At 38.8% G+C, this 27042-nt stretch overlaps 1 protein-coding gene across 10 annotated transcripts in view; it reads left to right on the top strand.

Moving 5' to 3' along the window:
- PEX5L (peroxisomal biogenesis factor 5 like) overlaps positions 1-27042 on the top strand; it is a 204570-nt gene that overhangs the window by 51621 nt on the left and 125907 nt on the right. For 2 of the 10 annotated variants that reach the window (XM_045851698.1, XM_045851696.1), the window contains exons 1-2: positions 6750-6878; positions 8563-8634. The exons of 4 other annotated variants lie outside the window; for them this stretch is intronic. In XM_045851698.1, the coding sequence (XP_045707654.1) occupies positions 6786-6878; positions 8563-8634 (165 nt within the window). In that variant the 5' untranslated portion in view covers positions 6750-6785. Of the gene's footprint in view, positions 1-6749; positions 6879-8562; positions 8635-27042 lie in introns of those variants that run through there. 4 more of the 10 variants (XM_045851689.1, XM_045851699.1, XM_045851693.1 and 1 more) reach the window with 2 other exon arrangements.

Genomic DNA, 27042 nt, shown 5'->3' with positions numbered 1-27042 from the left:
CTACCTATCACACCATGCATTTGTCTCAAAAAGTTGAGTTGTTTGATCACTTGCTTTTGACTGAGAACCATAAAAATCCCAGCCCTTTGATCAGAACTCCCGATCCCCAACCCTGGTGGTAGAACCTAGCACTAGCACTCAGTGCTGGAAATGTGGTTCACTGATTTGCCTGTCACAAGAAAGCTGTAGGGGACAAACCCTGAACTTGTGGTGCTCTTATTTTGGAAGCTTACTAAACTGATAGTTTTGCTTGTCTGAGTTTTAAAAGTAAATTAAACAAAATAAATCTCCTAAGAAAGAATGCATAGAAATGTGATGGTGTGTCTTATACTTCAAAAATATATCAAAGCAGATGGATAGATGTGCAAAAAAGCAAGAATAATAAAATGTATTAGTGGTAGAATCTAGGTAATAAGTGTACAGGTTCTCACTATAAAATTTGTTTAACTTTGTTGTATGTCTGAAACTTTTCATAATAAAATATTGGAAAAGATACATAAGGTACATCCTTAACAATACATTTGTATACTTAAGAAAATGCCATTGCACAACAACATGAAATTGAATAATTTTAATGGGTATTTATGTTGAGGAATTCTCATCTTTGGAAAACTTTAAAAAATAGGGAATACTTTTAATGGCCTTTATCATCCCTTCAGGTTGTTCTCCTGCAGATCAAGAGCCACCCTAAGACAGGGACACCAGCATTGAGGAGAGACTGTGAGACTGCAGGGAGAATTGTGTGCATCACTGCCATTGTATTATCCAATACTAAGTACTTGGAATATCTATTTTCTCAATTAGATTTAGCCTTAAAATAAAAGTTACTAAATGAATGAATAGATGTGTGTGATTTAAAACATAGTTTAAAATGCATCACCATATTTGTTGTCCTTATATTTCTTTTTTTGCCCAGCGATATACCTTTAGAACTGACTTTGATTGCCATATGTTATGCTTGCTCACGCCTGGCCCAAAACTGAAAAATTGTACCCTGTGGCTATTTTGTTTTACTATAACATGGTCACTGTGGGAGGGAAAATCCCAACTGTGAATGTCTTTTAAAAAGAAAAAAACAATGTTCTTGAAAAATGCCAGATTTAACAAGCCCCTCTATAAATGATTCTCTGTAACGATGGCATTTTCCCCATAGAGAGTTGATTTCCTCTGAATGTAAGAAAAATACAAGATCTGAAATTTGTCTTTTTAATTAATAAGGTGATTATTTTCTATGTGAAAAGTCAGTCCGGGCTTATGTCCTAAGCAGGGGAAACTCAAGCTTTTATTCCAGGCCTTTTGGGAGAAATTTCTCTTTCTCCCTTATTTCCTGTTTTCCCTTTTCACTGTTTCTCTGACTCCTACAGCAGTGATGTTTGTGCCTGAGCTGATACTGTGCATATTTTAGTAAAAGGTTGTGGGGGGGCGGGACGTGGGACCAAAATGATGTCAGAGAACTGAGAAACTGAATATCATGAGGGAGAGTGGAGAGGAAAGGGGCATATTAAATGCAATAAACAAAACATTCACTCCACCATCCTAACAACTTGCCACAAGGGACATAAGCAATAACTGTAGCATGAATCTCTACATTTTTAAAAAAAAAGCTTTTATTCCTCCAGAAACATAATAAAAGGTAAAACCCTGACCTAGTCATTTTTCAGCAAAATAGACTTTAAATGTCTTTTCCACAGCAAGTTTATGGATCTCTCCAGCAATCACATTTTGTTTACTTTTTTATTATAAAAGAAATGTATTCTTATTTCAAAAAGTACCCCAAGTATAAAGAGAATGCATAAAGCATAAATAATTTCATCTCACAGAGAAAATGGACTTTTAATATTTCATACATATCCTTCCATATATTATATATATCACAAAAATATATTTTTGTGTTTTATATATATAACACAAAAATATATATATAACATAATTGTGTGCTTTAAAAGAGAGGCATGCAGTTTTTCTCTAAAAGGGCTTTGTCCTTACTTCTTGCTTCATGAATTATCTCCCCTTACCCTCTGATATCCGCATTTTCACTTTTTTTTATCAGTTTCTTCTTGAACTATACACACACTCAATAACTTTACACAAGAGGGTTGAGGAGCAACTATAGTAACTTTCACATCATTCTTTCCCTGTATCTTTTGTCTTTTCACTAGCAATCGTTCTTCCTCTTTTTCCTTTTTTTTTTTAACTGTGGTTAGAACACTTAACATGAGCTCCACCATCTTAACAATGTTTCCCTCTTTCCCTTTTTATTCAAGCTTTCCTAAGGGAAACCAACTCCTCTCTCACTCCCTTACTGCCACTGTGTTCACTCATTTACTCTAATCCTGGTTCCATTTTCATGAATTCTTCTATTCCTCATCCTTGATGACTTCCAAAATGCCCAATACAATGTAAGTTTGCTGTTCACATCCTTGACCTTTCATCAGCACTTGACACTATCCAGAACTCTTTTGTTCCTTTGACTGAATTCTCCTGGGTCTCCTACATCTATGACTCTTACCAAATTGCAAGTGGGGCCCTGCTGCTCGACACCATCCTCTAGGCAAAATTCTGGAGGCAAAGGTTTGGTGATAAAGGAAATGAGTCTTTATTCAAAAGCTACACAATTTTGGAATAACAGCTTTCCATATATATTAGTCACTCATAGTTTTAATCACTTAATCCTATCAATAAATCTTTAACACCTGAATTCACCTATCATTCCCCCTGTTAGTTTTTAATTATTTTTGAAAGACTGTCAGGCTTTGCCTCAGAGTTCATCCCTTCTAGAACACCCAAAGAATAACAACTCCGGCACCCTCTGACACCCTCTGCCAGGCCAGCCTGATCCTAAGCTATGCCCAGAGTTTCTTCTCCCATCCAAAATACTGTTCTTTGGGAAACACAGGCAGCTGCAACACAACCATCCAGACATCCTCAAGGAAGACAGCCCAAGAATCAGTCTCTGTCCTCTTTTTATATTAAATCTTCTGGCCCATAATTCCAAGCATTCTGGAGGCATTCAGCTTCTCAGCCAATCCCATCCTAGACTGTTTACCATTGCCTCAGGCAACCTCCTTCTACAACCCCTCCCCAGTGTTTTGATCAGATCTCTGTCTATCATGAACTCTTCCACTCAGCCTCCTTCACTGGGCTCTTTCCTTAGGCCCATTCTTTAAATGCAACATTCTCCAGGACTCTGATCTTAGTCCTCATCTGAATGAGCCCATCCATGCCTCCAGTTTTGATTATCCTTAGCAATCCATTTGCCCTGCCTTATCTCTCTTCTCATCTAAGATATAGGTCTGTATGTCCAAAGGGCTGACTGGATATTTCCACAAAGATGAACTTTCCAAAGATACCACAAACTCAGGAAGTATCTTCTCAGCACATCATCTCCTTTCCCAATTTGTCCTCTCTGATACTCTACTCAGTTGGTTGAGACACCATTTAATAGCTGTAATTGTGTAAATAACAACAAAGACATTTTTAAAAATACTTCATACAAACTTGACCACTGAAGGAAATAATATTTGCATTTATTTTGACATCTGTAGTTAATCACAAATTACATTTGGGGCTAACATACAATTAGCTCTAAAAAGAAACTGCTAGAGAATCTGATAATTAGGAGTCCACTGGTGATTGTCAAGAATGCAATTACAGTCAATTGCAACCTGATTGTGATTGGTTTAGAAGTGAAGAGAAAGGGAGGAACTATTGCTAGTAAGAATGGATCACTCTTTCAAGCTTGACATTGAAGAGTTAAGAAAGATTAAATGAATGCCTTTGGGGCAGCAATTTTCAACAGGTGTGCCTCAAGAAGCATACTGGTGTGCCATAGAATTTGTATTTTAAATTTTTTCCACTGGTATTTTTTCTTTTTCTTATTGTTGTTCTATTACAGTTTTCCCAATTTTCCCCCACTGTTCTTCCCTGCCCACCGAACCCCCACCAGTCAATCCCCACCCTGTTGTCCAGGTCCATGGGTCATTTATACTTGTTCCTTGACTAGACCCTTCCCCTTCTTTCCCTCCTTATCCCCCTCCCCCTGCAAGAATTTTTTAAATGTGCAATACCTGACTATTTATTCAGGGGCACTCACCTCTTTTCTGTTAGATTGTCAAATTTAAAAAATGACAATAGCTAACACAATAGTCATCCAATGTGAATAAATCAAAATTATACCTATTTTTTTGTCAGATTGGCAAAATATACATTTTTGGTGTGCCTCAGAATTTTAGTAATTCGTTTATGTGTGCTATGAGATGAAAAATATTGATAATTGCTGCTTCAGGAGAAAGCAGATATGAGGAAGTCATCTTTTAGGACAGGGGAAACTAAACAATTTTGCAGCCTTCAGAAGGGATTGAAGATAAGCATAATTAGAAGATAGGAAATGAGTACATTCTGACCACCACGAAGAAGAGAATATGAAGGTCCCTATACTTTTGTCTGTATAGTCTCCATGCAACATTGGCTTTAATAAATTTAGGTCTATTACTTATCATTCATTGCAGTATTAAATAAATGATACTAAAAAAATTCTAAACATTAACATATTACCTTTAACCTTTACATTTATTTTGACATCTGTAGTTCAGCAAAAATTGCATCTGAGGCTAATTTGTACAGTTAACTAATCACATGTTCCTTTTTTCCTTTCAAACTATCCTTCATATATTCCATAGCTAATGAGTGTGAAGAATCCCTTTAATTCAACCCAAACACTAGTAGTACCTTTTAATTAATCTTGTTATTTTCTAGTAAAATCTTATTCTAAAATTGAACATTAGAGTTCTTCATTTTTCAGGTCTCTATCCCATCAGACTGTGTTGTTTTTTTTGCTGTTACTTGAAAAATTTTCTTCTATAATACATTCTGTATCTGCAACCATACATTTTCCCTGTATGATTTCCAAGTTTTATGGTTTATTTGATTCCAGTGAATAAACATACCTTTGTGTGCTACTTTTTTTTAAGATTTTATTTATTTATTTTTAGAGAGGGAAGGGAGGGAGAGAGAGAGAGAGAGAGAGAGAGAGAGAGAGAGAGAGAAACATCAATGTGCGATTGCTGGAGGTTATGGCCTACAACCCAGGTACCCTGACTGGGAATCAAACCTGCGACACTTTGGTTCGCAGCCTGCACTCAATCCACCGAGCTACGCCACCCAGGACTTGTGTGCTACTTTTGAGGAGGAGAGAGTGAGGGGTGGGAAGCGTGAGGTAAATAGGGTTAAGGAGAGGTGGTGGAATGCCTGCAGAGAGGAAAGATTAGCAGTTAGGCTCAATGCTCTTAAGGAAACAGATCTAATTCAGTGGTATTAAAAAAGTTATTAGCACTAAGAAAGAACTGGACACTCCTCTTTCCAGTTACTCAGAAAGGATTGGGAATGGCGTGGGGAAGGTGGGAAGTAGTATGTTTAGGGTTTTAGAGATGGGACACCTATCATCAGCTGAAATCTGCTCACAGGGAATGAGTCCTTGTTGGCAAATGATGACTATTTCCTTTGTCTCTTTCCTCACTTTCCCCACCTCAAAGTCTTCTCCATTTTAGCTCCACTGCACTGATGCTCCCTCAGCAACTGCACTTAGGTAAGCAGTGCCCCAGATCGGCTCCAAGCAGACAGCATTCTGAGGCTGAGGTGGAAAGGGGCCTGCCCTTCCTGCCTCAGTTGAAATCCTCAGCTCCAGCGTCCCCCAGGAGAGGTGGGAGGAGCACAGGAAGCGATTACCCTCTGGCTTCTCCTCCCACAGAAGCCCTGCCTCCTCACGCCTGGACAGTGGAGAGTTGAGCTTTCTTTCTCCTTCTAGTTCAGTCCTTTGGCTAATGTGAAAGACCACGCAGAAGCTCTGGATTTGCTTTCTGTGCTTGACAAAAGTGCATAGATAGAAGACAGGGATCCCCAGCTGGGAGGAGGGAGGAGAGCTGAAGATCCCTGCTTGAGCTGGCTGATCTAAGCAGTCAAAGTGGGAGCTGAGTGCTCGAAAGAGGATTATGCTCGCACTAGAAATGAGCAGTAAGTGAGCGAATAACCATTACGGTTTAGAAAAGGCTTAATCCCCCTGGGGTTCTGGGGTAAACTAGAAAATATTGCTTAACTCTAGAGCAAAACTGTAAAGATTCTGACTGTATACTTGTGTGCTGTTTGGAGACTAGGGGTTTAAGTGCAGAATCTAAATTCATCCTCCCACTTTTGGAAAATACCAACTTCTACTTACAGTAGTCGGGGCTGTAATCTCCTTCCCTGTCCTAGCCTCTCCCCAGAAAAGTTTACTGCTATATCAGATAAGGAGTTGGAATTAAATTGGAAAGGTGGAATTTTATATTGGCAGAAATTGCAACCTTGACTTATATGTTCTGTGAATGCTGACATTTTTGTATCAGTCAGTAGTGATCTGCTAATCACAAGGAGGTTTGGGGTGGATCATTAAAAAGGAAAAATTGAGAGCTTTTATGACAAAGTACTGAGTAGCTGAGTAGTCCATATGTGTGGGATAAAATATACAAATGTATATAATGAATAATAGGTGGTTTAACAAAAAAAGCACTGAACTAGAACAGCAGTCAGGAAACAGAAGTGCTTAGATAAAAATTAGAAAAGAAGAAATTTTTGTTTCAATGACTTTTTGTGCAGACTAAATTTTCACAATGTTTACAAAGCCAAGATAATGATTCAGGGATACTTCAGTTATTGTCATACATTATAAATACTATTGCTGGGCAAGAGCTGTGGTTCTTCAGTCAGCAAGTTCTGGCAATGAAGCCACTGCCACTGGTACAAAGAATTCTGGGATGTCTGACAGTGAAATGGATGGAAGGACCCACATTCCATCTCTACTTAATGTCCTTTTGTCCAGAAATCGTGTCATGCAAATGAGCTACTTGGTACGTATACAGATCAATATTTGGAAAGGCATTTCTAAATGTTTTGCATTAGAGATTTTGTGGACAATGTCCTATGGCAACCAGTGGACTAAAAGGATACAAAAGCAAAGTGATAGGAAGTCAGTTTGACTGAAACCAGCTTGTTCTTTTTGTTTTCCATTAATCCTGAAATGGAACATCAAATGAGGACAAGAATAACAACAGAGAGAATACTGTGGCCATCTGTTCTGTTCTAAGTGGCAAAATTCATTAATATATGAATGAGATTTTGTTTATGCATCCCAATACTTGAAGATTCAGAAACCTCTTTATTGCCAAAAAAAAACACCCCACAAAATAGTAGGTATGTTTATTGGGGAGGAAATGCAGAAAGCTGGTTTTGAAGTGTTTTGGGGAAAAAACAGACAAGAATTATGTCCCACAATGTAAACAGATTCGTGTCATGGTCCCTGAAGGTTGTAGTTTGTTGTTTCAGTGAGATGGGGAGTCTAATGTGGCACAGTAGGTGCAAACACAAGAAACATTTTTAAATCCCTTAATTCTCGCTAATGTAGCTAATACCTAAAGAAAGGATTGTTTTTTAAAAAATAATAAGCTTGAACTGAAGCTAACCATCTGGTGATTTTTTTTTCTTTTCTTTTTGTTACTGGTCCTCTAAAGAGGTACTTTGATTTCTGAAATTATGAAGAAACATGCCATTTCTGTCATTCCCATCAGCCAGTGCAGTAGGAGAAAGGAAAAAAAATATTCAGATAAATGAACTTTCTCCTGTAAGCACAATAGTAAAATGGTTGTCATGATCTATGTCCTTTTCTAATTTAGAAGTTTTTCAATGAAGTAGGTAGCTGGAGAATGGTCATGGGGGGTGGAGGGAATGACAAAATGCCAATAAACTCATTTTTAAAGATGGTCTGTACTCTTTTAACTTTTCAAACTATCTAATTTTGAAAATGATTTATCTTTTTAAAATTATTTCTGAGTTGTTTTTACAATGTTAGTTTTTATCTGATTTATAAGCAAATGTATAAAACCTAAAGATTTGTTATCTGAGTTGCATAATACTGGTCTTATTCTTAAAAATATATAAGGAATTAAAATACAACATTTAATAGTTGAAATCTTCCATTTAGTATTACTGAATGCAATTTCAATCTTTAAGCAAAATGTACTGGGTATCTTTTTTTATTTGTATTGATTTTTAGAGACAGAGAAGGGGGCAAGAAAGAGAGAGACAATAGAAACATTGATTGTTGTTAAACTTATTTATGCATTTATTGGTCAGATCTCCTATGTGCCCTGTGCCCTGACCGGGGGATGAGCCTACAACCTTGGCGTGTGGGTACAATGATGCTCTAACCGCTGAGCTACCTGGCCAGGGCTATACTGGGACTCTTGAAGAAATTACTTATATTAAAGTACTAAGAATTTAAAAAAGAAGCACACCAATATTCAGAGAAGATAAAAGGCATATGGCAGAGATTAAGCAGAAAATAACGAATAATTGTAAACAAACAACTTAAGAATAAAAGCACCTGCTGTCGTCCATGAAAGACTAACATAGAGAATGAGGTGTTATGACTGAGGAACAAGGCTAAGTAAATTTTATCTTTTATAAGTATTAAGTGGGAATTAAGTAATTAATGAAAAGAAACTAAATGATCATTTAAAATTATTCTTTCACAAGAAAAGTAAAGAAAAAGGATATGGAAAACTAAGCAGTGACGAAGACCTCGAAATAATTGTTGATCAAAAGCAGGTAAGTGAATGTTTCCATACATTTCTCCTGTTGCACTGTAGATTTTGGACGACCGGGGCCCTCTGAGCATTCAGCCCTGCCCTCACGGAGGCCCATGGAGGCCTGCGTGACGGTGGAGTTTGAAAGCAACTCGGCTCCCCCTGTGATGCCTCTGATCCACTGACTTTTGCATGTCAGCATGTATGTTCTGTATTTAAGAATGATAAAAAATAAAGCAGACAAGATAACTTTTAGAAAATTAAAAGCACCACTTGAAAGATGAATCAAAACAAAACAACCATAATACTTTGGTTAGAAAAAGATTTAAACAAAAACTAGAAAATACATTATTTTAAAAATGAGAATTGCTACCATTGGTGTAAAACAATGAATATGATTTAGGGAGGGGGTATAAAAGACTTTTAAAAACTGAGAAGATATATATATATATATCCCAATTTAGTTTCTCAGCTAGGCTTCAGTAGATTTAGAGGTGATTTTAAAAAAAAAAAGAAGCTTTTAATATTCTGCAATACTTCCTATAATTTGAGAAACATCCAGCTTGGGTTTTATATGGGCCCATAAGGTGAAATGAAAACTGCTTAATAGACCATAAACAATGACACACCAGGTAATGGAAGGCATCCAGCTCATGCCACTAAATTGGCATTAGCCCTTAACATCTTCGTTAATTATCAGGAGACAAGCTAACTGCACATTCACTTTATATGTAAGTAGCATTGACTCTGAGGGTGATGTGAATTCAGGTGCAGATAAATACTTCAAACAGATCTGAGCAGATGAAGAGTTTAGGAGAAAAGCAAGCTACAGAAAGGCAAGTTGAATTTGGACAATTTCCTAATTGTGCAGTTTGTTTTGTATATGGTGATTGCATTAAAGGAGCAATTGTGTATATTTCTGAGAAAAAAAAAAAGAAGAAAATGACCATCAGAAAATAGCAGCCAGAAACTTTTGACCTAGGGACTTGCTTGTTAGACCTGGAATAACCAAGGTAACTAAAGTGATCTTCTGAGAGAACTGGCCAAACAAAGCATCCCCATGGGAGGTGCAGGATATGTCGATTTTACGGGTTCCCCCAAACTACCTCCACGTTTTTATTGTCTTATCTTCACTCTCCAGCTCCTAAGTAAAACAGAGGGGTGGAGAGTATTTGCTCCTGTATTTCCACTTAGTGCCAAATTGTCAGTTTAGTTAATAAGGTAAGTGGGGCTGGAGCCCGAGTGCTCCACTGGACTGGTAGTCTCGTGTTAACTGTGCCAGGATTATTAGTCAGGGCATTAGATCTCCACATCCCACAGATCCTGCCTCTCGACTGGCACTTAGATCAAAGGGCTGGATCCACCTGGTGAATGAACTAGTAAAATGCAATTCAGTGTATTATGAGAATACACATGTCTCTATATTCTCTATTTTTAAAAAGTCCTTTAATTTGTTTCTTAATCATGTAGAATGTAAATACTTACTCATTTTTGCTCTTCTTTAGTTTCATCCTACCCCAAAGCTGCTTTTCTTTTCTTTCCTTTTTTCCCCTAAAGCTTCTTTCTGTTTTAACTGAATTTGGGGATTATGAAAACTATAAAATTACACGCTGAGATCTCAGAGTGGAAAGCCCAAGGAAGTCATGATTCTTTTTATCTCATGGTCATGGTCTCATGGTATGTTTCATAAGAGTTATGTTGCTGTGCCTAAACACACTTTATTAACTGCTAAGGAATCTTTTCAAAAATGAGAGAGAAGGAGACAGAGAGAGAGCCAGGGTGGGGGGTGGGGGTAAAGAAGGGAGGGAGGGACAAACTACTTTACTGCTCCTTCAGAAAATAACCATTTCTATACCTGGATCCAATAAGGGAGAGCTTTGTTTGCCAGTCATTGTTTGCTTCTGTAGTTATCAGGTTTCCTCCAGTGCCATTGTGCCAGTTGGTACCAACTGGCAGTGACCCACATATGCTGAATCATTCATGTCAAACGTGTTTGAAAAGATGAGTAATTATGAATATGACTTGGCATTGGGATTCGCTGCTGGTTATAAGGGTAGTTCTTTCTTTTCAGAGAGGTTATTTAGTGTTGATATTGTGAGTAAATTCTAGATCGGAACAATGATGACAATGTTGATACCTGCAAGTAAAATATGTGGGAAAGTGCTTTAATTAGTCTTCATAATACTACAAACAGTTCTTACTGAATTTAAAAGATCTGTGTTAAAATGTGTGTAAAATACATGTTTAATGTTGCTTCATCAGATAAATATTACATATTATTTATATATAAATAGATTATATATTATAGATTTTGTATTACATATTATATATTCTTTGTTATATATACACTCACTATTTGGGGAACAATCTTTATGTTCAATATATTATTCCTATACCTTTCAGAAACATGGTAGAAATGTGTTAGAAAACTGTACTTGAACAATGATTAAAAATTTAAAAAAAGAAGTAGAAATATAAAAAAAAAGAAGTGTGTTAGTCAATCTTCATATAATAGCAAATAGTTTTTTCAATAAATGGTGCCAAAAGAAAATCTAAAGACGATAAATAAAATGGTTGGAGGTGTGAAGGGCAGAAGTGTACTAATCTCATCAAATCTGTCATTCAGAGGCTGCAGCGCTGCAAATGCTTGGCAAGCTATATGCCATTTTATTAGTCATGTGATTTGCAGGTCTTGTACTTCCACAGAAAGCCCACAATTTTGCTTACATAGGCAAATTAATAACAGAAGCAGCAGAGAGTATATGCATTTTGTTCTCCCTGGCTTCCCCTGAACATTAAGGGGATAAAAGGTTATTTCTGTGTTACTACTACATAAGAAAATTTTGTAAAAGTCAACAGTTTTATTGTTAAATGGTAATATTGTACTTCTCTCTTTGTGAAATTTTATTGGCATAAATTTATTTGGGATGCATATAAAACAATACAGAAAATCCTTAGATTATTGTTGATGTCCTAAACTAATAGGTATCATATAATAAGTTATCACACACATATATAGTCATTCAAATAGAAATATATCACATTGGCATCAGCATCCATATTTTCTGCCAGAAATCCCTAGAGTTTTTAAACTCCAATCCTAGGGAGGTAATCAAAGGAAACATATTAGATTAAAGTCATACTGCCTCTAAAATCCAGACATTTGACATAAAATATATATATACTTTTATTATAATTACATATACAGATATGGTTACTATATATCAAGTATAATATGTAATTTATGAATTTTATGTTTGGTTTTCTAGAACAAATATTAAAAGAAAAATTAAATATATATTTTGGATATAATATAAATAAATATGTATTATTTATTAAAATATTCTCTGCTGATTGGAGGGGATAGATCTTGCTGAGGAAGAGGTTTCAATTACACAGAAATCTCCTATGAAGTTACTAAGATTTCAGGTGTGGGAGTGTAGAGGGGGACAGCCAAGCACCTTGAGTAAAGAGTTAAAAATATTAACCACTTTGAATAAATAATAAATTTGTTATATTTTAAATTACTATTTTTAATTAGTATCAACTTAATTCAAGGTTTATGATATGCTGGACCTAAGTACCTTTTTTTTTCTAAAATGTTTTCAATTTCCAAGTAGACAAAAGGGGTAACAAAGGCCAACACGAATTACAGAATATCATGATTACATGAAGGATATACTTACAGGTTCAAGCATTTTAAAACTGGGTGTAACCGTGTGTTATGGATCTAGTTGGTTATAGGACTCAGAGTTGCAGCTGCATATCTTTTAGTGCAGTATGTCGAATGCCAGCCAGTTATGAAGGTAAGTGAATACAGATGAGAGCAGGGATTCTCGAATAGTAGTGGCCTCAGAATCCCCTGGACAGCTCAGTAGAACCCAGAGTGCGGGGCCTGCCCCCAGTGTTGCTAGCTCTATAGGTCTGCAGTGGGGCCCAAGAATTTGCATTTCTAAGTCCTCAGCTCCTACTGCTGAACTCACTTTGAGGACCACTGGGTCAAAGGTGATGATCATTGCCATTCTAAAGAGAAAAAATACATATATGACTTGTGATAAATTTGACATTATGTAACTGGGCATTCATCGCCTAGAAATCTAAAACCTGGAACTTGTAGACATCCAACATAACACAGAAAACAAGAAAACCACAACCATTTACAACCACAGGTGCCTTTAAAGACCCAGGTCTCCAGTCTGACTGAATTCTGCTTGGTAGCCTTGTGACCTTGAAACTGTGTGAGGTGCATTTCCTTATTTGTAAAATAATACTTTGCCCTTTCTACCTCCTAGAGTTTCTCTGAGATAAAATTTCTAACAGTACTCTGTGACCTGTCCATCATTGTCATTTTAATTAGCTAGTGGTTGCTGCCTGCATTCATCTGCTTCACCTGCCACTACTACATAGTGACTTAAATAGTGGACATTTATTTCTCACAGTTATGGAGGCTGGAAAGTCCAAGGTCAAGACGGTGCCCATCTTGAGGGTGTCTGGGGAGAGCCCTCTTCCTGGCTTATAGATGTTTCCTTCTCCCTGATCTCTCATGTGGCACAAAGAGAGAGCTCTGGTGTCTCCTTAAAGGTTGGTGTCTCAACCTTTCAGGCCTCATTTAACCTTTATCACCTCCTCACAGACCCTGATCCAAATACAGCCGCATTTGGGCGTCAGGGCTTTAACATATGGATTTGAGGGAGGGGTACACACTCAGTCCCCAACACCACCCCACAACCCCATTCTAGCAAACAGGAATGTGGAGACCTGGAAAGGTGAAGCGAGATGCCCTGAGTGTCCCTGGTCAGGTGCAGAGAGAGCACAGAAAGCCAGCCCTCCCTCCGGACATCCAGTCCAACGCTCCGTCATTCCACAGAGCTTCTCTCTGGGGGCCCGTTACTGGTCATCCCATCTGTGTCCTAAAAAGCTGTTTTGCCTTATTGTTCTTAATTATATAAAATAACAATCTGCTAGGGATTATTATAATGGACAATATCTGGGAACTCTCACAGGGATAACCTTTTCCACACACACTCTTAACTGTTTAGTTCCCTCTTGGCCCCTATAGCTTTGCCAAGAGAGAAATGGCCTTGATAGCAAATGTATACAAAATCGCACCTAAAGGTTATTGTTGACATCTACTTGATTTTCCCTTCCCTGCCCAGCTTCCTTAGACAGGGTCTCTGCTGGGCGTGAGAAGCGCCATGGAGAGAGACAACATATACTTTCCTTCCTCCAAAACCTTTCTCAGCATGTCCTTTAAAATGTATAGGAGAAGCCAATGCAGAAAGTAATGGAAACTAGAATTTCTCTGATCTTTCTCTGAAGAAAAAGAAGAGGCAAACTAGAGCCATCTGCGCCTGTTTCCAATAGCAAGTAAGCATTTGAGTAGGGTTGCAGTTCTGTCCCAGTGGTCCTCATGGGAATAGATCCTAAAGAAGAAAATACAGATGAACAAGAAATAAAAATGGAATAATAAGAAAATAGATGAATGGGAACAGGTACCAGCTTCCTTCTGGTGCTAACAGAGAGTGTGATCATACCCCCATCTAAGCAGCTGGCCAGAGCCTCAGCCTCCTGAGTAGTAAAAGGGATGGGGGCGGGGTGATATGTTTCACTGCCTCGTTGTACTCAGCACCATCTGGCCAGTGCTTTCTTTGCCATATCAATGTGGTGCCTTAATCTAAATATAATTCAGATGCCATTTACCTCTGAGAAGACATAGAAAGCGTGAGTGTCATCTGACACCTGTCTCCTGGTATCACACATACGCTTTCTCTGGATACCTCCTTGGAACTCTGTACTTGGTCTCCAAGAACAGAAACTGCTTTCAAGGTGCATAAGAGAGACAACTGGAGATTCTAAATCAGTGTGCTCTGAGCAGGCACTGAAAGAACGAAACATCTTGTGCAGTTGTGGTTGTCGGATTACACTCACAGCAGACATAGGCTCGTTAGCCTTCTCAGGAAAGATTGATGGATGAAAAATGATTCAGTGAAAATTAGCCTTATGTGTTGGCGGCGAGAGAGATGGAAGCTATTCGAATGTGCTGTCTATCTGAAATCAACACTGGAGCAAACAGAGACTCGCTGCTGTAGCCTGATCAATGCCGTCTTGTCTGCAAAGCTATTTATCATCAATAAATATTGTACGAGAAAGGGGAACGTTTTCCAGTAGGTTAAACTGCAAAATTAGTGGAATAAAACATGATCACCCTGTGTTTTATTTCCAAATAGTCTCTATTTGTGTCAAGTAATATAAAAATAACTCTGAGCAACTTTGTTTGGTGGCGGGCAGCGGCGGGGCGGGGGGAGAATCGCAGTATCTGACTTTACATTTCCCCTACTTCAGTTTAGTGTAGTGATTCCCCTAAGCATCATTTGACTCTAGGAAAAACAGAAAGAGAAGGCCTAAAATCTTAAGACTGAGATCTGAAGGTAGAAGTCCAGGAAATGCAGAGGGTCGCTCTGTGTAGAAAGATGCAGAGACAAGTGAGAAACATCTGAGTAGGAAGCCATTGTCCGAGTTTGCAGTCTCAGCTTTGCCACTTACTAAGTGAACAGTTTAGGTTCTCTGAGTGTCTTTCTTAATCTGTAAGATGAAATACTGCCACCTGGCTTAGATGTCTGATGTCATGTTCAAGTAGGGATGGCTCTCTGCCGTGCTTGTGTCCATCTTCTCCTCCCTTGGTCTGAGCCAAGCCTAGATAGAGTTCAGAGCCACCGCTGTTTTGTCTTCTGCTCTTCCCACCAGCCACTCGAGCTTCCTGAACGATGAGTCGGAAACAGTTGTTGCATCATAACGTTTCCACTTTGCTTGTTCTGACTGCTTTACTGTTAAGTATTCTGCATGCCTTCTGCAGGACGCTGTCAAATACTCTAGTGTGTTTACACTAGAGTATTATGGGGGCTGCTGGCTCGTCTTCCACCGCACATGTGTGACATTGTGAATATAACAAGGATGTTACAGAGTGGTTAAGAGCAGAGCCTTCACAGTCCAGAATCTGGATGAAAACAGGCTAAGGTCATGTAGTAGCTGTATTACCTTAGAAAAATTAACCAGCCTCTCTGAGCCTTGGGACATTCTGCTATAAAATGGGAGAAATACTATCAACTTGATAAAGTAGTTGGGAGGATTAAATAAGTTCCTGTATGTAAACACTTAACAACATGCACAATGTGTAGTCAGTGCTTTATCAATGGCAGTGCTGTGGTGGGTGTGTGGTGGGAGTTGATGGTAAAACTCTCAGGTTTATTAGCTAAAGAATCCTCTTGGATTTTTTTCAAGACTGAGTTGTATTTCTAGACAGTAAAATCCCTTCTGACACAAATGTCTCCTTGGTTTAACCACGGACAGAAATGAGAGGGATAGACTGTGTGTAAGGAAAATAGGAATTGAGGGAGACAGTGGCTGATGTCAGAAGCTGACCCTGCTGGGGACTGTGGGGCAGTACCTACCAGCTCCCCCTAATTGCCATCTTGTTGGAAATGGGCTCAGTGTTGTCACATAAATTAATTTTTCAAGAGAAAGAATTACCCTGCTGCTTTTTAAGCATTTATTATCAATTTCAACATTTTTTAACAGTGTGCAGTCAAACAGAACAGTCTGGGTCTGTATGCAGCCCTGGAGTTCCAGTCTGAAACCAGTCAGACTCAGGAGACTCTGCAGTCAAAGCAGACTGGGATGTTAGTATGGCCAGGGTAGGCCTCTGCCCCCTCCTGGTTCTCTCCTGCTTTACACTCTCTCCCCAGGATGCTGTAACCTAGTTGTTGATCTGATTAAAATAATAGATGTTCAGGTATCGTTGTTAGGTGGCCTTAAGACCCTCCAGGCAGTTTAAGTACCTCAAAAGGGACCTAGTTACCTATAATGTAAAAAATCCTCACTTGATAAATTGACTAGGACAAATATTTATAAGCAGAAGGTATTGCTGATATCTCCACCTGTTCAGGACTTTTGTTACCTTCTGTTCTTGCTAATTCAGCAGCGCACTGAGTAATCCAGGTACCAGCCTACCAGCATTACTGAGTGTGAGCGCCCAAACAGGAATGCAACCCACAGGCTCAGTTAATAACTGTAATCACCAAGAGAGACCTTCAATTACCACCTCAAGTTTAACAAATACCTGAAATGCCATTACATATCTTTATTTTTTCAGATATTGTTCTGCCAATGTTCATTACATGTGACATAAAAGAAAAAACTGGACTTTTAAGTTGGAAAAATATATAGGTGTTAGGAAACCTTTAAATAGCTTGTTGTGTTTTTTTTTTCTTTTTAATCTAATGGGGGAAAGTGCTGGCAGCATGTTTATTCCCTGAGAAAAGAAGTGCAAAATGGAAATGACATGAGCTGACATGTTGGATATAAAAAAATGATGTGATATATGAAAATAATAGACACAATAATACTTTTAAAAAAAGTAGACTCAGCCATTTGGCACGCAACTTGAAAAGAAGCCCATTCAGCCTTTCACTACGGAGGGTTTGTTGTGTTTTTACTGGTGGGTTTTTTTTTTGGAGGGGGGGTCATGTTTTTGCTGTTGTTCTAAGTAAGTTCATCTGATCGTGAGAAATGTACACATTAGAGCTAAAAGGAACTTCAGAAGATAACCTAATCCAGAGGGGTTTTAAGAATTGTTTGTGCAGTTACAGCTGCTCCAACTTTCCCCCTTCATCCTCTGCACCTGGCCCACCCCCCACTTCCACAGTCAGCCCCCCGCACTGCTGTCCACATCCATGGGTCCTTCATATGTGCTTCGTGCTCTGTGGAACCTGGTCCCAGCCGTTTAAATAGAGGGCTGCAGTCTGGATTTGTGAGGCTGCTCCCGTAGAGAACAAGACAGCCCCTAGGGATGAAGACAAGCTTTGTTTGATTAAAGCATGCACCTTCTAAGAACTTTAATTATATTGGTTTTAGTTCAGTCAAAATAAGTTACACGTGTCTTGAAGCAGGGAAGTAGCTGACTGCGTCACCAAGTTATTCTATATCACAGGAAATATCAAAACTTGGGTGTGCAGCAGCCTCTAGTCTTGGGTTCATTTATCTATCCCCATAACTGCCTTCTTATATCAGGCTGCTTCTTATCCTTTCTTCTAAACTCCCTCTTGGTGGGGAGCTAAACATACAAGTTAGGTCAGGAAAATCACTTGAGAGGTATGTGTTTCAAGTGCACGGATAATCTGTTGCATTTGTCTGGTAGCTTTTTAATGGAAGGATGTTTTTATGAGATGCTTCCTCATTCTTCATAAAGAGGTCCTCACAAACTTTGTGACAACTTCTCAGTGTATATCCAGGCACAGATATTAACGATTTTAAAAGTGGAATTTGAATCTCCTAAAATATACCTCATGAGGTTAGCAAAGTGCTTCCTCCGTAGGAAGCAATTTTTCTCCACCTAGTCCAGGATATTGTGCCCCCCGTAGTTGGCTGCAGGGCCTGTGAACCGCGTCCACAGTTCAGAGTCGAGCTTCCACGTCCACCCATTTGGAAGTGAGCTGTCAGGGCTTTTGTCTAATGAACCCTGCTGGTAAACTCATGATCACTGATTGGATCAGTGTCTGCTGTCATAAAGGCTTTGAGAACCAATCATGGGTGGAAATATTTATGCTGAAGGGATTTGTTACAATTCAACATCTGATATATAAAGATGACAAAGGAACACACAAACCATACAAAATGTCTTTCTTATCTGAGTATGTAAACAGCAGAGAGAGTTTAGAGTGTGAACTTCGCTTCTTTCTCCTTCTGACTTTGAACCTGTGTCTTGTCATTGCCCTGACCTTGTCATTTCTGTGGCTGTGATTTTATTTCTCCCCCATACACACTTTGCAGTACGTGTCTTCTCCTTTCTGCTCCGCTCACCCTGATCCCCGCCTCTGGAGTGTGTCTCTTATTGTGACACTGCATATATGAGGTTTGACAGAAATGCAGTTCTTGCAAACCTGCTCTTTTTTTAATGCTCCATTGCTTCCTTCCCTGCCTCCAAAACAACTCTACAATTCTGTCATTTCCATTTTCAGTCGTTAATTTTTCACATGGTCTACTCCCAATCAGTGTGAGTACTACTTCCTTCCTATCTTGTGACCCAGGAAAAACACATGCACACATAAATAATCATTCAGGACGACTATTATTTATTCCTCATCATAGTATTCTTTGTGTAAATGATCTCATTCTTGAAATACATGAATAAGTGACTTATTAAAGAAATGGTGAGACAGTGTACCATCTCGGCTTTGTGCTGGATGTTCTGAATAGAAAAAAACATTCATTCATCACTTTTTTCTAGCAAAATTATCTCATCTGTATAATTTGTGAATGTTTAATGAATTCTTCTGTAGAAAAGCACTAAACTTGGGAGTAGTCTTTTTTTCCATCAAAGATTGTCCAATTATCACTTCCTTACACCATCAGTTTCTATCATTAAATATTTAATGTGCCTCTGAAATTGTTGTACTAATTTTTATAAACTGTAGAAGTAGTTTCTGAAAAAGATGAGTGATAGTCCATCAGCTCATATGTATTTTCATCAAATTGTTTAGTACAGGATAAAACAAATTGAAACTCACAACTAGGTTTAGTTATAGTTTTAAACTAAAGACGTAAAACCTTGAAAACATTTCATATTTAAAAAAGGAATCAATTTGTTTCTCACTACATGAATGAGCAAGCTTACCCTTCCATTCAGACTCTAAAGAACTTGATTAAAGTCATACCCTTGTGGGTTCATGAACCAGGGTGGCCATACAGGATAAGCTCCATGGACCCTGGCACTCCTTGGCTCAGTACCGACCCACAGGTCGTAAGCACCCAGCATAGGGAGAGAACCGATGCTTCTCACCATCTCCCAAGTAACATGTAAACACCTTAGTTGGGCTTCCAAGACATGCATGATCCCCATCCCGCCATCCTCTTTCAGTGCCCCCACGACTCCATGCCCCATGTATACTAAACAGTTTGAAGCTCCTGAGTGTGCCATGCTATCTCTCCCGTTTTGCCTTTTCCCTCAGTATCTGATATGCCCCCTATGTGCACAAGGGTATAGATTGGAGGAGAGGAGGCATCCCCGTAAGTCTGATTGAGGCTTTCCCCTTTGAGAGTGAAAATGCTAAGAGAGGAGAGAGAAAAACCAAGTCCCCCTTGACTCTGTAGATGAGCAGCCTTCCTAAATCCTATAAATGTTGGGGAAGTGACAAAGAAAAGACAAAAATAAAGTCTGTTCCTGAAAAGAAGAGGGAACCAATGGAGAAATATCAAAAAATCTGAGAATCTGTTGATTATAGAAATTTGATATGTAAGCAATTTTGCTATGTGTCTTCTGAGGCTTAGTTATAGGGGAAACATATAGTTACATTTAATACATTTTTAACTCTTGTTCTCAAAAAGGGGGGCTTGATTCTTCCTGTTCCCAAGGTCCTTCTTTCGTGTGATAAGCAACGGAGAGCAGTGGAGAGCACAGTCAGCTCAGGGGATGTCGGCAACATTTAGCCTTGAGTGTTCAGGAGAGACAATTAAGTGGAAGCATATGTTTAAAAAGTAGTTCCAGCCCTGACCAGGTTGTGCTTCAGTTGGTTGGGTGTCATCCTGCAAAGCCAAGGGTCGCCAGTTTGATGGTTTGATTCCCGGGGAGGGCACAGGCCTGGGTTGCAGGTGCAGTCCCTGTGGTCAGGGTGTGAATGAAAGGCACTGGTGTTTCTCTCCCTGTCTTTCTCCCTCCCTTCCCCCCTCTCTAAAAATAAATAATTTTTTAAAGGCTGGTTCTAAGAAAAACTATGTGAACAAAATGAAATTGTCCTTTGTTTTTCCCTATTATGGGGTAACTTAAAATAACTTTAGGGGAAAGGTAGATAGGATGCTGTTATGAAAAAAAAATATCATTATTTCCATGGAAACGATTTAACTTTCTGGTTCATTTATTTATTTTAGAAAAACTTTCGTCAGCCTACTTCTTGCCAAGCGTTCGCCAGATGCGGGGCCCACACAGAGATGCATAAACACCAGTAGGGACCTTGGGAAACCCACAGCACAGTGCCAACCCCCTATCAGAGGACAGTTCCAGGGTGCCAGTGCTGTGGCAGAGCTGGGACTCTGACTGAGCGTACTTCCCTAGCCACGGTGCTGAAAGTGTCCCACGGTCTGCTTAGTGTTCGGTGTGTTCCCTGGGTGGGACTTGCACTTGGGGAACAAGGAAGGACCAAAGGAGGTTTTAGAGCCTGGCTACTCAAGGAGAGGTGCGTGGACCGGCACCATCTGGAGATAGTTAGAAATTCATGCTCTGAACCTCAGGCTGAGTCAGAATTCCTAAGGGTAGGGCCCAGGAATCTATTTTCACAAGACTTTCAAGGGATTCGTGTGCACTGGTTTGAGAAGTACTGTTTTGGATTATTCAAATTTCTGGTATCAAGAAAGGATCATTTATTATTGGGGTGAAGAAAAGAAAAGGAGTTAAGACAAGTATCTAAAGTGCTTTACCTGCATGTCCCTAAGCTTGCAAATATTCCTCCCAGCCACCTTCATTAAAGTGAACTTACACAGTAATCCATCTGTGACCCAGGTTGTTATGAAAGAAAGTATAAATGATGGAAACCAAGAGGTTAAGCTTGTTAACCTTCAAAAGGAAGTATTCTTGTGTGAGTGTGTGTGTGTGTGTGTGTGTGTGTGTGTGTGTGTGTGAGAGAGAGAGAGAGAGAGGGAATACATAGCCATAAACACACACACACGAAAGGAAACCTGTGAAAAAGGGCAGTTGCTCACTCCTTGGATAAATGCCACCTCTGAAGCCGTTGAGACACTGCACTGCACTGAATGGTGGCACCAGGTGACCGCACAGCTTGATAAGGTAAACAGTAAAAGGTCAACACGTATTACATTGAATTGCCGCATGTTTCACGTCCTCCCATCCAGGGTGCTTCTCCTAAATTACATCTTATCTTCGTGCCTAGAATTATCTCTGTGCTCACCACATTAAAAAAATGTCCATACCTGAAACAACCAGAAAGTCTGTCACTTCAGCATGCGTTGAGCAGCTTTCTGTTACGGGAGTAGATGGAGTAGATGGCTGTGCCGTGAGAATGTCGCTCTGACAGATGCCCTACAGGTGCTGACCTCTGCTCCCAGGCTGACGTCCTTGCTGCACTATTCGGTAAAGCTGGTATATCCAAGTTGTTGGCAGACCTCCAGTTTCCCTGCACACCCATCTAGAACAGTGGTCTCAGAATTGATATTCTGCCACCGTTTTAGGCTTTTGCCAGACACGACTCTGCCCCTCCAAGCTCCTCATGATTTCTGCATCCTCCCAAAGGCAACGCTCCAGCCTTCCTCCATGAGCCTTTCTGGTTAGTTCCAGAGGGCTGCCACTCACCCCTGGGGTCCCTTCACACTGGCTACTATGTTGTGAGTGTGAGTATATAAACCCCTCTCAGAAACTTTGAGTGAAATAGAAAGTATCACCATTGCTCCCAAAGGCTCTCCATTTTATGTCCTCTCATTTTTGCGTATTCACAGGCACAACTTTAATGTTTTTTTGCACAGTTGCAATCAGTGTGCACTTAATTTTGTCTCTGCTTCTCTATGTTACATTACACCGGACTCATTTTCCACACTGTCATGTAGTTTTTATAAACATCAGCCTAATGGTTCCCTTATATTGAACCAGGGTGAACCTTAGGCATTTTTTCCCCACAACTTTCCCTGGTTTGTGTAGTGTCCATCCAGCTCTTTCCCTTCTTCTTTCAGGATACAAGTCATCAAATTAAAAAAGAGAGAAAGGGATTGTAAGAAAATCATGTGCGTTAGACATACACAGATTTGCCATGAATTATGCATGATGTTTACAGGAATTTGCACAGTGTCATCTTTTCATATCCCTGCTGCGCCTTTAAATATCACTGGAGATGCCACAACACATATTTCACTGCTCTCATAAAACCTCAGGTTTAAATCACATCCTACATGACAGTTCTACAGGATTCTGCTTCCAGAGGCTGACCACAGCCAAATCACAAGCGTGGATTTGCATAAATTTGGTTTGCATGAATTTTTAAGGTTGCTGAGAAGGAAAATTGACTAGATATTGTTAGAGTCACACATAACTTGGAATATAGTCTATTTTGGTACCATATGTGTTTAGGAAATAGATGTATGGAACCACTAGGATACTCCTGGGCCAAAAAATAGATACTTAAAGACTCATATTAAAGTCTAAGCAACTTATATGAAGGGGGTGCCACTCATGGGGGTATAGAATTAAGCCCTATGGCTTCTGCATATTGAAAGGCAATGATAGAAATGAATAATTATGAGGGTATGAATATCTCGCCTGCTCTTGAGAGAGTAAAAGATTTTTGGGCTTTTAACTCTGACTCAAACTTTTTGATGTAGACATTCAGTTGCCCTTGGAAACATATATATTATTCATCTTGTTGAGTAAAAGTATATTAGTGTTCAAAATATACAGTAGAAAGTGCTAAATGACAAATGAATCAGGAAGATTCTAATTCTTTAAAATTATAAGTAAATATGACTGAATAGTATTAGAATTTTATTTTATGACCAAAAACTTAGTTTTCCTCCTTTTTATTGTTATTCTATTACAGTTGTCTCAGTTTTTCCCCCTTTGCCCTCCTCCACAGTCAATTCCCACACTGTTGTCCATGTCTGTGGGTCACTCATACATGTTCTTTGTGAACGTGTCATATAGCATAGTCTTGCAGTATGCATTCTAGACTTTAAAATGTTTGCTAGTATCCCAGAATGCAAAACTCTTAAATAAATAAAGATCCAAAAAGTACAGGAAGTATCAAGTCCATCAGCAGAGCTAAAGTACAAGTAAGGAGGCTAAGATTTGAGTTCCTGGCTCTGCCAACAACTTTCTGTTTGACCTTGAACAAATCTCTCAGCCTTGACTCTCCTATCAGCAAAGTGATAATATTTTCCTTAATTCTATCTCACAAGAATTCTGGAAGAATTTCATAAAGAAAACTAAAAAGAAAATAATCCTCTGAGCTACTCTAGAGGATTATTTCTTGTGAGTAAATCCAAGACGACAGCATCTACAAGGAGCCGCTCCCTGATGCCCTGGGGTTATGAATCACCCTCTTGGGCTAAAGAGCAATTTAAAAATAAAATCCCCTGTAGAAAAATGAACACATCTATAATTATTACTTTTAAATAAGTGATTATTGGGGAGAGAGGCAAAGTGTAACTTAATTTTATGAATTTACAAGTGATAAAATTACATTGCACTTCTTTTTGAGTGATTCTTTTGAATTTCTTCTCTATTCATAATGAGAGAAAAAGTGGATATTTTCATATTATACTTTTCAACTGTATTGAAAACATTAAAGAAATAACATTAGTATTTGTATCACTACTGATTCTATTTTTTAACATTTTTTATTGTTAACCTGCTTTTTTTAATGAACAAATTAGTTTTCCCGAAAAAGCCAAACCTATGCTTAAACCTAGCCAAAACTTTATTTTGTAGTCAAGAAACTTCATGTTCCAAGTTAAAACAACATATCTGTCCCCTAGTGCTAGAAACAGGCCTCCCACTTAAAAAAAAAAAAAAAACTTAAAAGCATACAGAATTCATAATCAGTCTTTAGCAGAAAAGTCATATAATATCTCTCAAAACGGAGAAACCAAATTAGATTCAGCAAGGTGCCAAAGAAAAGGAGAACATCTTACAAAGTAAGGTGATGTTTGTAGCTGCTCTGTATAACTTTGGAGGAATTAGGCCCTTTATCAATGAGCTGTCTTCAGAACAATTACTTCAGGGTATACTGGTGCAAAAGGTTAGTAACCACAAATGAGTTTGTATTATTCTTCCTTATTTAGAAATCTGCTTCTGACCCCATAAAGGAAGCTTCCAGTGAGCATCCTCAAAACTCCCAGCCCATCAAGAAGGAAAAATAATCCAAAAACAAACACACAAACAAACATATATAAGTTTTAATATGCATGGCAAGGCCAGATTTGGGACAGAGGAAATGAGAGTACAGAGAAATTTAGGTTAATCAGCTTGTTCAGAGATCATTTAAAACACATGGGTAGCATTGTGGATGAGACTGGTGGAGTGGAGCAAACTTTATACCACAGCTGTTTGGAAAAGTTACATTATGGGCAGAAGAGAAGAGTGGGTAGAATAAAGGGAATTAACATAGTTGAGTACCTACTATGTGCCCGACAACAAACTGAGAGGTATTATTATTATGCCAGTTTTTCACAATGAGGGAAAAAAACAAAACTCAGAAGGGCTGAGAGACCTGAAAAGAGTCTCATAACTAGTAAGGCAACAAAAATGAAATTAATGGAAAAAATGAAATAAATGAAGTTAAACTGCCTCCAAAGCCCTTGTTCTTCCTGCCAACTAACTTCCCACAATTTCTCAAGAAAATTAAACTGCACCACATTTTGTTTAATTTAAAGATGCAGTTGTTCGTTACTGTACATTGCTGAGCCCCCATGGAAGGTTTTAAAAAGAGCCTTTTTAAAAAAAGAAAAAAAGTCACAGCAAAGAAACAGGGAAGGCTGGGTCAGGGTCGAAGCACAGCCCCGCACATCACCTGAGGTGGAATCGCCAGTCCCTCCCAAGTGCTGACTAATGGGAGTGGACAGGTTCTCTTGAAACACAAGAAACAAATAAAAATGAAGAATGTAGTGTCCTATTTTCTAGTCTGCACACAACTATGTCTATATTTCACTCATAATTAGCCTAAAGATAAATTATACTGGAAAAATGGCTCGTTTCATCAGGTTTTTCTCCTAGCCTGAGCACCAAGTCTCCTAATATTTATGGCTGGGTTTTTTTTTTTTCACTACAAGCTCATTCCTGACCTTGTTCTTATCAAATTTAATTAGTAAAGCTATCCAAAGGCAGGTGCAAAAGAAAAAAGGTATCTTTGGAACTTAAGATGCAGCAAAATTGCCCAGTAGCCAGATGAGATCCCCCCTCACACACCTTCTGGGATGTATGCAATTAACAATGTTGAGAAATACAAGAGTTAAGAATTTTCATTATTTTTTAACTAAAGTAGCTAAAGGTGGTTACCTGGGCAAAATATTTCACTTGTGGGCTTACTTTGAGTCCCTTGCCCACTTCTAGCTTCATTAGTTGCCAAACACTTGCTTTCTCACTGTGTTCATGTGGGTTGACCGTGGTCACCCATTCCAGCTCTTTCACTTCCCTCGTGATTTCCTACACATTGGCCTCTGAGTCTCTTCCAGAGAGAGGCTCTTTGCTCTGTCACTTGGGATGGAATGAGTTTCCTAACATCCTTCTACTGTTTCCATCCTGAGTCATGGCAAGACCCCCAGAGCTCCCAGGCTCTCCATCACTGAAGAGGGTCATTTAGAGCCATTCCTCACAGCACTGTGGAAGCCAGCTTAAAGACACTTGCAAATTGGACAGCCTTTATGCTTCTCAAAGCAAAACAAAGTGAAATCTATTCACGTTAAATGTATCGATAATTTTATCAAAGAATACAAACCTCCTCAATTACACCTGCACACAAACAGATTGAATGGTATCAGCAGTGAAACTATGCAATTATTTAAGGCACTTTGTTTCATCACTTTTAACTTGGTCATCATCACAAATTATTGAACACCCACTATGAGCCACAAGGCATAAACATGGGTCCTGCTCTTTAAAAGTATGTGCTCTCTATTATATTTATGAAATTAATGCCTGAACAAAGAAGCTTTTTAAAGGCAAGGTTTATTTCTCTCTCACTTGAAAGGAGTCTGGAGTTACACCATTTAGGGCTGGCACAGGAGCTCTCCAAAGTCATCAGGGATGCAAGTTTCTTCCAGCTCTGTGCTCTGCTATACCTTGGAAGCAACCCTCCTCCTCATGGTACAAAATGGCTGCTGAATCTCCATCCACCATCTCTGAGTTCCAGGTAGCTGGAAAGGAGAAAGGTAGAGAGAAAGTGACAAAGGAACATTTATCCCTCTTCTCTTTTTTAAAAAAAATTCCTCCCTTTCTTCCCTTTTATCCACCTCTTCTTTTAAGGACACTTCCCTGAAGTTCCACAGAGGTGAGGTTTTTTGTTTTGTTTTGTTTTGTTTTGTTTCGCTTTGCTTATATTTAATTGCCCAGAACTTAGTCATATGGTCATCTGATGACTACTGAAGAGGGGTAGCTCCTATGAAATACAGATTTATTTATTCTGTATGGTAGGTAATATGTCCACCTAAAAAGCATGTTACTAAGGAAAAAAGATAATTAGGTTGGAAAGCTAGCTATCTCAGCAATAACTGTCATTCTAAAATTGTCAAAAATAAATTATACCTCTGAAACCATGGCAAAAGAAAATAAACATATATCATACCTTTCTTAGATTTTTCTTAACAATTCTTTCTTATAAAATCATAAAGCCCAATATCGTCTACTGAAGGTATGTGGGAGAAATAGGAAGAACTGTTTTTAGGG

The sequence above is a fragment of the Phyllostomus hastatus genome, unplaced genomic scaffold (genome assembly GCF_019186645.2).
Source record: "Phyllostomus hastatus isolate PE091 unplaced genomic scaffold, TTU_PhHast_1.1 phas_contig_86, whole genome shotgun sequence".
In the NCBI taxonomy this organism is placed as follows: Eukaryota; Metazoa; Chordata; class Mammalia; order Chiroptera; family Phyllostomidae; genus Phyllostomus; species Phyllostomus hastatus.
This window is presented reverse-complemented; position numbering and strand designations above follow the sequence as displayed.